Source organism: Melozone crissalis, unplaced genomic scaffold, assembly GCF_028551555.1.
Source record: "Melozone crissalis strain CALT ecotype California unplaced genomic scaffold, PUWL_Pcris_2 ptg000029l_1, whole genome shotgun sequence".
NCBI classification, from domain to species: Eukaryota; Metazoa; Chordata; class Aves; order Passeriformes; family Passerellidae; genus Melozone; species Melozone crissalis.
In genome coordinates, this window is record NW_026535807.1 from 5,599,835 (window position 1) to 5,611,798 (window position 11,964).

At 43.4% G+C, this 11,964-nt stretch overlaps 1 protein-coding gene across 1 annotated transcript; it reads right to left on the reverse strand.

Annotated features, from left to right (window-relative positions):
- Nucleotides 1-1,610: 1,610 nt before the first annotated feature.
- Nucleotides 1,611-10,989, reverse strand: KBTBD8 (kelch repeat and BTB domain containing 8). Its single transcript, XM_054280701.1, has 4 exons — nt 10,934-10,989; nt 9,495-9,705; nt 7,686-8,800; nt 1,611-5,280 (listed from the first exon to the last, which is right to left on the reverse strand). Exons 1-4 carry the CDS (start codon nt 10,947-10,949, stop codon nt 4,817-4,819), a joined length of 1,806 nt encoding a protein of 601 aa, XP_054136676.1. The 5' UTR covers nt 10,950-10,989; the 3' UTR covers nt 1,611-4,816.
- Between the last annotated feature and the right edge of the window lie 975 nt (nt 10,990-11,964).

Here is an 11,964-nt window from a genome sequence, read left to right on the forward strand (position 1 = left end):
GGTGTGCAGGGGTTTGTGTGTTTCTGTCCTTCAGCAGAAGCTTCTAAAATAACTCGCTTCTAAAAGGAAGTCTCTGAAAGAAAAAAAATGCCCAGCAGATAATTCCATCCCCAACCTGCACACAGGAAGAACCTCTCAAGGGCTCAGCTACTTCTCTCTTCAAAAAAATACACTGGAATTTACTTTAGTATCCAAAGAAGGAAAATCCTTATTGACCCTTAGAAGAGTATAATCACTTGCAAGCCTGTGTCTCCCCAGCCCCCTCAGTTAGCTGCTCACCCTCTTTGCACCTGAGCAGGTTAACCTGACCCTGCCAAGTCATCCTCCTCTGTTACAGCATTGGCATTGTAGCACTGAAAGGATTTCACAAGAGCTCCACAGGAACTTGGGGCACTGGGGGACAACCCAGGTATCTGCTCTTTGCCATGACAGCAGAAGAGAAATTAGGGAATCAAAGAGCATGGTTGAAACACTCCTGTCCCTCTCTTGTTCTGATCCTGCTCCCATCTCCAGTGTATTTCCTGCTTATGCAGGAACTGAATTCCTTTTTCCCTCACACAAGTGTCTTGCCCCTTTTACCCAATTTCCTGTTCACCAGCTTGCATCACTTTAGACCCTGAAGGAAGTGATCCTTTAATATCAACCAGCTCTCTTGGACTCCTGTTCCCTGCAGGGCCTGTTCCTATGGGATTGCTCCAAGATCCCTGAAGAGGCTGCATGGAGAAAACCTCACGCTCTTGTGCTCAAACACCCACAGCAGGTCAGACTGACCAGACTGCCCTGAGCAGAGCCCTAAGTCTTGACTCACTCATCACCCACCTCAAGACACACTTTGAAACATCCCAAGTGCTGCCCCCAGATCCACAGTGCCTCCCTGGCCTGGCTTTCCCAGAGTGCAGCCTCCAGAGCACCATCCCAGGCACAGGAGCCATCACAGCCCTGCAGTCAGAGCAGGATCAGAGCCCCTGATGCACAGAGACAGTGCCTGCAGAACCTGACAATGGCAGCACTAGAGAATCAGCACAATGTCCCCAGCAAGAGAATCCCACGGTGTTTTCCCAGGCTGCCATGACTTGGCATCTCCTCTGGTCATGAGAGCCTCTGGAAGGGAACAAAGGCGCTCAGCCAACCAGTACCATGTACAAGCAGTTCTGCTGCAACCATCACTGCAGCAGTTTTGCTTTGCTTTGATAGCCAGGGGCCTCCAGTTCTCAGCTCTGCAGCAAGGGTGCTGGGAAATTCAGTGCAAAGGGGTTGGGGTTTCCCAATACAGTGTTCTCAGGCTGGAAAGCCCCACTTGACACTCCTGCTGGAATGCCAACTGCAGCCAAAGGCATGGAGAAAGGGAAGGCAAAGACCACGATGCCTGTATGTAAACAAACCAGAAGTTACACCTGAACAGCCACAAGGAATGAGACAAAAGAACAAAGCACCTTCCACATTAAAAAAAAAAAAAATGACATTACACACAGGTGAGGCACAACTCCAGAAATAGAAGAACTGAACAAACATCAAAAGTACATCAGATTAATTTTCAGAAATTTACTAAAATGCACACAGATTTGCCACAAAAACAGTTAAACTCCACTGTATTTCAACAATAGGTTTATTTTAAGAAACATAACATGACATTAAGTAAAAATGCAAAATTGTGCAATTATGGCAAAATGTTTAAAAATCCACACATTTGCCCTCATAGGACTACAGTACTTCTTACTAACATACCTGAGCACTGAATGTTGGATGTCACTTCTCAACAGCCTCGCAAACAGGGAGCTCTTGGATCTCTTGTAGAACATACACACACTGCATGTCTGGTGCACCAAAACTGCTCTGAGTTATTCTAAATTTCATTGATGGAAGCAAGTGGAAATTACAAAATGTTTCCTTCTAAAGTAACTAATAATTTTGGAAGAGATTTACACTCACCTAAGTTCTTACAACACTAGAAATTCATTTCATAAAGGGAAATAAACAAATGCAAAAAAAAAACAAATTCCAAATGAGCAAAATGTACAGATCACTGTTCAATATTATCAGTACCTTTGGTGCAATTATTTTTTTTTGTGCTGTGCAAGTTTACTTAAGCCTGACTCTAAAGCAAAACTTTACCAGGAATCTGACTTTCAGCATAACGTAGAAGCATTTAAGAATTGGCAAAATGTCACAGCTACATTACTGTCTCAACAAACTCCTCATGCAAAAGATTTAGTATATTCTACTCCCACAGCAATTTCCAGGATTTAGCTTTCAAACACACGACAGACTTGGATCACACCCTCAGTTTGAATGGTTAAACAGAATGGAGATCTTCGTACTTTAGTGCAGATAAACAAAATTAACAAACCTACTGCAGAATTAACCACAGCATATTGTACTTCTATACATCACATGACCAGTCAACTGCTAACTCAATTCTATTTCATAGTTTCAAGTAATATATTGAAATTTGTTCTACTAAATAAATATAGATTGTCAAAAAGCAGCAAGAAATCTTGTAAATAGTCAACCAAGCTAAAAAAAAAAAAAAAAAAAAAAAAAGAAACACAAACAAAGAAACAAGGAAAAAGTTACATAACACTTTGCAAAAAAAAAAATGGTTTTCCACACAAATGCAACACTGTTAGGGAGGGTGCTTCAGAAAGCTTGCAGCTAGAGCCTACAACAGCGCAAAGAGAGCTAGCCAAGGACTAAGGATCATTAGTTAAACATTAAATTAGATGTACTTTTCAGAAAACCCCTTATTCCTGGCTATGCATATAGATAAAACTACCCAGAGGAAGAAAACTAAACAAAGAAACAATACACCTCAACACTGTTGGAAAATGCAGTCTTAGCAAGAATTGCCAAATTCAGGAAAAAAACCAAAATGCAGGTGCTCGCATTGGAAGAAGAGTTTGGTGAGTCTCTGGAAGATGAGGTATGTAATGCAAAGAGGCATTTTTATTTTGCCTTTCATTTCACAGTTTTTTGTTTGTTTTTGCCTCTCAAACATTTTGTGCAAGAATTAATAAATAGAACCAGGCGAGTATTTTCATGTGTTAGGAAGATTCCATTTGGGAACAGGAAGACCACGTAGTAAACAAACATTATCCAAATCCTCAGCCATGCCAGGGGGATAAACAATGAGCTAAATATTTGGCTGACTGAAATATCAGCTGCTAAGCCAGATAATGGTAAGCACTTTCAGGCAGTGATGGCCAGTGCCATGTCCAGTTAACTGGTTTACTCAGGTCAACAGGAAAAACAGCAAAGAGTAAGATAACTTAAAGCTCTGCAAAAAGTAGAGCTGTAAGAAACCTGGTAAATTACAGCTGATGCAAGTTTTAGGAGCCCTCTTTTCCCTTTTAAATCCAATTTTTACTACTGAAGTAGAGGCTGAAGGTCGAAGTTATTTACTTTTTAAAAATAAGTTAAATGTTAAATACATAAAGACAAGTGTTGCAATATATTCCTTACTCTGTATTTCCCCTAAGATCATTTAAGCCATGGATGCTTATTGTCAATTTTGCTTTAATACACTGGATAATGCTGACAGCTCAGTAGTGCAACTTTTCACATTATAGATCAGAAGGAAAGAGAAGAGAGTTGGGGGCTTGACTGCAAAGAGAAAAGAAAAACAACTCGCAAAGTTAAACCACACTTTTCCAAATCACCAGAGCACATGCCAACTCTGCACATAGCACTGTACTGTAGTGGAGACAGAATGAACACTCCACACAAAGAGCAAAATGAAAGAGAATCAGTATTATTAAGGCCATATCCTGTCACCATTCTGTGCAAGAACACCACTGCAGTAAAAATGTTATGTTAGAAAAGAATCTGATGACAGGACAGGGCCTGAAGACAGACACACACTCCATGGAAAATAACAGGCTGTCTTAAACAGTAGCAGAAGGCTGGCCCAGTTCAGACAAACAAGTATTAAAAATGTACTAGCACCATCAACTTTTGGGTTAAAGCCCTTTACGGGGTGAAAAAAAAGCTTTAATCAGTGTTAAAAAAAAAAAAAAAAGTTTTTACAGCACTACACCTATGTGGCAAAAAACAGGTTTGGGGGTATTTTCCCCGCTATCATTAAGCTCAATCTCAACAAAAATCCACAGACAGGAACTGGTACAACAATATGAACAGGCCTCCATCCGGGGCAAGGTACTCCACAATCCAATTCTGACTTGAGTTTTTCTCCCAAATTGCAGTGCACAAACAACATCACAAACATCTTAGCAGACTTCAAAAAACAGTACAAAAAGAAGAGATCATTATGAATCAGGATCTACCATTCCTTTCTATGTACTTTCAATCTAAATTAAAAAAAAAAAAAAAAGCAACAAAACTTAGTGATATTGCCTCAAATTTTACCCGTATTAAAAAAAAAGAGAAAAAGAAGAAAAGTCACTTCAACACATCTTGGACATCCTTAACTATTAATGCTAGATTTTCTTTCACTGTAGTGCATAGTTATCCTGGCTCTTCCACTTAATTTGCTTTTACCACAAAAAAAACCTTTAGTATGACATGATTAAGTGTATACCAGAAAAAAAATGCTGATAATTGCACTTTGTAACCTCCTTCTCATTTCCCAGGAAAATACCAGTGAATATGAAACTGAACCAACAAGTCCCTCCCCGGACTGCAACCTTTAAAGAGCACCCATCCCCATATACAAAAAACTGTCTGTTTCATCTTACAATAAATACTGACAGAATTTCTTTGTTTTCTTTTAAGACATGTTTTCTCTAGCATCAAATTACCACTGAAATCACTAAGGCCTGTTACTGAAAAAAAAAAAAAACCCAAAAAAAAAAAAAAGAATTTAAATAACTTTCTGAAGACACTGCGGATACAATTTAGCAACAACACATTCAAAATGCCGGCCTAAATCCCAGAGCCTGTCTGGAGTCTCGTAGACTTTCTGCCACTGGTCAGTGACCTCATCGTACTGGTAGAGTGAATTCTTCCTGCTGGTTCTGAAAACGTGCTCTTCAACAGTGACTTGAGTAGCTCTGACAAAGAGATGGAGTTTGTTTTTGAGGAGAACCAGTTTGATGTAGGGATTGATGGACTGGTCACAGGGGAAGTCTTTCTTTCGAGTCCACTTGTTCTGCTCGATGTCGTAGGCCTCGACGGTGAACATGCGCTGGTGGTTCCCGCAGGTGCCCGCGATGTAATAGATGGAGTCGTTGTACACTGTGGCCAAGCCTTGGATTCTAGGCACAGTCATTGGGGTCAGGAATCCCCAGTAATCCTTCTGAGGGTCATAGCAAAGGAAGAACTCCCCTGGAGAGAGAGGGAAAATAAAACATAGCTCATGCTTTGTTTCCAGACAACAGTTCTGCGGTAATTGAGCTCTCAGGTATGTCCTTCCACAGACAGAACACTCTCAGTTTTGTAAAGCTTGGATCCCAAAACCAACACCCCAGCACCATCAGCTGCTCTCCTTTTAATGCCTTACAAAAAGATTAATAGCATCACTAAAACCTACTTTGAATTTCTGATTCAGCTGAAGCAGAGAGACTTTGAAACATATTTTACACAGAAATATGTGCAAACAGATATTACAGTTTACGCAGTGTCTAGGTATCCTAGAAAGAAACACCTTTTACACAGTTTCCAGGTATCCTAGAAAGAACCACATTTTACACAATTCCTAGGTATCCTAAAAAGAAACACCTTTTACACAGTTTCCAGGTATCCTAGAAAGAAACACATTTTGCACAGTTTCTACGTATCCTGTATCATTTCTAAACCATGCTTTTTAATTTGAGAAAAAACCTTTCAAGATTCCAGTCTTGAAATATCTGAAGTACATTTGTTTCACCCTGTAACATCTTCACAATGTGTCATCTGCAGATGGGGAGTCTCACAATGATTTGCTCAGGTTTAGCAGCTTTCAAACCCTGAATTCTGTCTTATTCTGCACTCAGATTTTGGAGCTACTGTATCAGGTGGCTGGGTTACACATTCAGGCTGATGTGCTGAAATGGAGGCCAGGTGAGAACCTGCATGAAGCTACTGATTCATGGTTTGTGGTTAGGTTATAAAACACTTCTGCTGCTCAGTGCACAGAGCAGCAGCTACAGACTGCAGATAAAGGAAGTTCAGGTGACCAAAAACTCATGCTCTGTATATTTAATGAAAAGAACATGGATAAAGACTTCCTTGACTTTTGTAAAGTCCAGTGGGAGAAAGGCAATAGCAGCAGAATTAATCATACATGATTTCACATGGCTATCTCAAGAATTTTAACCAAGCTGTTGTGTGACCAAACACCTCCAGAATAACAAAGAATGCAGAAGTGAGACAGTAAAATTGGTGGAACAGAGTTTAAGTCTTACAGATAACACTAATTTTGATTATCTAGTTTTGTTCCACAGTGCAATCTCCTGTGACTGACCCCAGCATTCCATAGGCATTTTCACACTCTCATTGATTCGTATTGACTATTTCTAACACAGGAGTTTTCCCTAGAAAAATTACTAAAAGCTGACCTCTTTGTACTACAGCACAGCTCAATGTAGTTTTTTCTAGCCACCCATAACACCACTCTTTAGAATTTGCTGGTTAGCACAGGAAGCAGCTTATTTGTGTGAGCAGTCAGTTGTCACTTAAAGCACTGAAGCACAGAATCAGAGCAGCTAAAACTTGTGAACAAGGTGCACTCTTGTTCTATAGGATATAATATCATCCACCTTTTATCAGTTCTAAGAAACACTAAAAGAACAAATACTAAGTTCAGTATTCTTCAGCATTCCTTTCTAAACACCTAAAGCAGACACCTGACCCAACAGAGATTTAAAGAACTTTTCAGCACAACAGAACTAATTAAGGCCACAACCAACAAGAGTAGAACATGATACAGAAACAATGGAAGAAGAAAACTGCAAGTCACATGGAAGATCATGAATGCAAAGTCAAGAAATAATGTTAACTTCTTCAGGTAAATAATAAAGATTTTACAGTATTCTCTGTTTTTCTCTGTGATCCAGCTTTGTATGGAAGTGACCCAAGAAGGAGCTGGTGTGCATCTGAGACCCCAGCTCTTGCAGGTGTTTACAGAGGTGGCCCTCAGCAAAGCAAAACTGGGACACCTCCCCCTCCTTCCTTCTTTCCCACTTTGTGGGTCTCTTACCACAGCCTCAGAGCAGCCTCAGCACTTTTCAGTGTGCACTGAGTGTAAAGGCAGTACTGTAATTACTGACCAAAGGAACAGAGTTAGCTAAGAGAGGTGCTTTATCTCCTTCCAGTTTCTAACATGACTTCAGAAAGTGGGGTAGGACAGGACATGAAGGCTTAGAAGTCATTAATCAACTTTTACAAGTCACTAAGAATAAGACACCAGGAATTTTCTCAGCTTTAGCTAAGTAAAATGCAAAGTGCTTTTTTATAGGTCAGTATTTTTTCTTCAATGTTGGTGCATTTCATCCAGGTAAAGATTTAATGAAGAATTTTCAGAGTTAATTTAAACACAGAATACCACCAAAAATGCCATCTTTGCAATAACTCAGCACTACACCTTAGTGACACATTCCCAGGGCACGAGGATTCAAACACCAACCTCCCTCTTCCTAGTTCCCCCCCTCTTCCCAAGGGATTTTTCCAAATTGCTAAAGAAAACACAGTCAGTCAGAATGAACAATCCCCACTTCCAATAAAGCACCAGAGAGGCAGTCACACCACCTTACCCTGTAAAACATAGATGTTATCCTTGTACTCCACAGCGCTGTGGAACTCCATGGCCACGGGCATGGGGCACACGGCCGTCCAGCAGTTCTCCCGGCTGTCGTAGCACTCCACAGACTTGAGGGAGTTCCTCCCATCTCCTTCATACACTCTGCCCCCGATGGCGTAGAGCTTCCCACAGCAGTGAACCAGCTTGCAGCCTATCCTGGCCCGCAGCAGGGGAGCCTTGGGAATCCACCTATTGCCAGAGTGATCGTACATCCAAAAGTCACTCTCGGCCCGGTGGTCGATGGAGACCTCGCTGCTGCTGGGCCTGTACCCGCCCGCGATGTAAATGTCGTTGTCAGGAGACACCAGAATTCCCACCTCCCTCAAGTCATTGGGTGGCTTGCATAGTTTGAACACTCTCCCTGTGACCGAATCTAAACAAGGCACTGTTTGCTTCTTTCCTGAGTGTTTGTGGGCAGCATCGAAGCAGATGATCATTTCGGACGCGGTCATCCCGAGCCGCTGCGTGTAGCCATTGGCACTGGGCTGTCCCTTTTGTACACAGCTTTTGGCCATCGCCTGTGCAAACGCGGGAGGGATTTTCTCTAAAAAGGTCTCGTCCAACAGAGGCATACGGATGCATTTGGCAAATATTTCTGGAAGGTGCGCTTCTCTCTTATTTTGTTCGTGCTCAAACCACCTTATAATGCTCTCATAAACGTGTTCTTCCTTATCTACATTTAAATCATCACTGTTGAGGATACTTATCAGTTGGTCTTTTCTCAACTGAAGAAACTCTTGCTCTTTGGTGACACTCAGGAACTTCTTGCGAATGTAGTCTTGCGACCTGTCCTTGAGTTCCTGATGACCATAGTGATCAGCAAAGATGAACACCCCGATGGAGTTCTGTGGGTCCAAGTGACTGATCATGTATTTAGCACACTGGTCTTGGATGGAAGGGATCTGGAAGATACTGGCTGCAGTGAACAAAGCTTGAACGTTGGCCTCTGTCAGCACTACTCTGGAGGTATATGCATAGTTCAACACTAAATGCATCGACTCTGCCTCGACGCCAACGATCCGAACTTCCTTCTGCGTGCTCTCGGTAAGGCCGCTCGTGAACATCGATCTGCAAGGCACAAACACCCAGCACCTTGGCTGCAGTTACCTTCACCAGCCTGGCTGCAGTTACCTTCACCAGCCTGGCTGCAGTTACCTTTGGCTACAGGCATAAAATTAAACATATTGTACAGCCAGCCCCAATGCGTTTGCCCCTCTGTCAGCACAACATTTATCACAGGTGTTACACTCTCCTGTTGGGGTACCTCAATGTAAGATCATTTCTACACTCACTGGAAGAAAAATGGAACTTCTTGCTTATCACTAACTTATCACAATTATCTCACTAACCCCTTGTTAAAATTCACTGAGTTTACCAGCAAAGGTCTTGACATATCCAAGTCTTTGCATTCAACCTTCAACAAGTTATTTAACATGCATACTTCAGCATGCTAAAATATGTAACTTGAGAAGAAACAAATAGTTTCAATATGTTCTTACTGTATCTCTGATACTCTCAGTACTAGGGGCAGTTTTGCTTGGCTTAAAATTGTGTGACATTGTCTCCAATGAGACTTTCCTTTGAGAAACAGACACTGTTAATTCATTGACCTTAAGAGAACAGTAATCTTTACTTGCTAGGTGCACTATATTATCTATAAATACACAGAACTCATTTTCATTAAATGAAAATCTTAAAAAAATCATACCTATACTAATAGTCTGTCTGCTTTGATCCCCACTAGAACAAGGGATGGCTGTACCTGAAATAAGGACTGATTGCAGCAAGAACATTCCTATGACAGGAGAATGTTTTCCCATGATCCACTTCCACCACAATGTCTGTCAGCTGTCCTTCATCATACATGGTCTTCAGCTGTTGGAGAATACTACAGGCATGGAAGGGGTCCATTCCACTGCTGACTTGGTTTGAGGGAGGGACTCCGTTCAGTGTTTGTGAAAACTGACTTGGTTCTACAAAGCAAAATTGAAACTTTTACAGACAACAACCAATAAAAAAAAAAAAGCCTCCAAAAAAATTCATACACGAGTCAAAAACCCCATGCCTGACCAAGAATTAGCACAAACTGATATTCCATACTTCCTCAGCATCATCATCCTTCAACAGCAAGCCAAACATTGACAAGGGTGAGTAAATACATAAAGTGACCTCAATACTTTTTTTTCCATTTCACAGTGTCAGTTACCATTCAACTATAAAGTTTATACCCCTATAAAGTTTATCTCCATTAAGGAAAAAAATACAAATACTTCATACAACTGGGGAAGGGGAAATCAAGTCAAAAAACATAACACTTATTGACCTGTAAAACAAAAAGGGACACAGAGGAATGAAATAAGTCCCCAAACCACCCCATCATTACACAAGCCTGTATGTAAATATTTAACTTCACATTGAAACAGGAACTGGCTCCTGCCTCACACAAGGAATGGTTGGAGCTCATGAAGAAACAGCCCTACAATAAATCTAAACTTAAACTTCCATAAATTTGTAGATACACTTACATGTTTTCTCTGCAAATAAAATAGAATTTTAATTTGAAATTTCTCAGGTGTGAAGGAGCTCATATATCACCGTGGAAACATATTTAGCTGAGCATATGCTACTAAATAACATGTGATAAGCCTAATGAAGTAAATCCCAAAGTGAAAATTGAGCAATAGCTCGAGCACAAAAATCTGTTTCGTAATAGCACCAACATTTTTACACAACAAAAACAACAAAGGAGAGCTCAAAAGAAAAACATTAGGTGGCCAGAGCTGCAAATCAGGTAAAGCTGCTGACTGCAACAGAGTGCTTCCAACAAAATTTAGGCAACACAAAGGGGCAAGGAGGAGAGAGAGCACACCCATTTTCAAGGAAGCCTTTCATCAACCCCTCTCCCTCTCCCCTCACACAGCAGGGGGGTCCCTCCCTCACCCTCACGGGACAGCCTCACCCAGCACAGCCCCTCTCCCGCACAGCCCCGCTCCCCTCACGCCATCACTCCCACAGCCCAGCCCCGCTGCCCTCGCAGGGCGCCCTCACAGCCCGGGCACCCCGAGCCCCTCACAGGGCGCTGCCCCAGCGCAGGCCGAACCCCCTCACAGGGCGCTGCCCCCCAGACACCCCTCAGGTCCCGGTACCCTTCACCAGGACCCCCCTCTCGCCCCGGGCGCTCCCCCGTGGCCCCGCACCGACCTCCCAGCGCTGCCATCCTGGGCCCCGCTCGGGCAGCGGCTCCGGGGGCGGCCCGGCAGGAAATGTCACCGCGCCGCTTCCCCCGCTCAGCGCCGGCCGCGCACCCCGCAGCACCGGCAACACCGATTGGTCACGGCCCCCGCTGCCTGCCGGGATATGTAGTGCGGGCCGGCAGCCCTTGGCGCGCGGGGCCTGCCGGGAGTTGTAGTCCCTGCGGAGCGGGATGCCTGGGAGTTGTAGTTCTGAGGGGGAGGCGGGCCCTGCCGGTCGCGTAGCAACGAGGAGGCGGCGCCGGGGCCCAGCCGCCATTTTGGGCCCCGGGGCAGAGCCCGTGGGCAGCGGCGGCGCGTTGTCCCGGGGTTTGGAGCTTGTTCCCTCCCCACCAGGGACACCCGGCAGAAATGGCCTCTCCAGAGGGGTAGATTACCCCCTCCACCCCCAATCCCTGCCGTTCTCCTGTGGCAAGCCTTGCAGGTGTCCCCCGGAGGTGCTCGGCGGAGCTGGCGCCGCCGGCAGAGAGGGGCACAGCAATGTCTGCCAGCGTCCTGGTGCTGCAAGGCAGTGCTGAGGGGCAGGATGAGAGACCCACAGCTGTGCAAGGCTGAATTCACCTTTAACATAAACCAATAATCTCCTACTTGGTCTGAAAGCTTATTACACAGGAATTCTGAATTTTTCCAGGGTTGGTAACCCCAGCACGCTGTGGGCAGCCCGATCAGCCCTACCTGTCCTATAGAGCTGCTGAATGGCTGCAGACACAAGTGACCATTTTGTTGTCCTTGACCCTTAATATCACATTTCTCTCTCCATCCCAGAGGTCAGATGGATGACAATCACCAAGTTTTCCAGTTTTCTAAAGCAATTAGCCACTGGTCTTATTTTTGGGGATGGTGTCATTATCAGGTGTTTGCTGTGGAAGAGGTTTTGAGGTTTTTTTCATTTGTGAAACACAATAATTAAATAATGGAAGCATTGCAAAATCATGTCTCTTTTTCCTGGTTTTATGCAAAATAGATTTAATACAGCTTCAC

Bases quoted from the DNA above. Each gene is read 5' to 3' on its own strand.
- KBTBD8 (XM_054280701.1), bottom strand. The intron at 8,801-9,494 runs GTACAGCCATCC...TGTGCCTTGCAG, and splicing joins GCAATCAGTCCTTATTTCAG to ATCGATGTTCACGAGCGGCC. The intron at 5,281-7,685 runs GTAAGGTGGTGT...CTCTCTCTCCAG, and splicing joins TAACATCTATGTTTTACAGG to GGGAGTTCTTCCTTTGCTAT.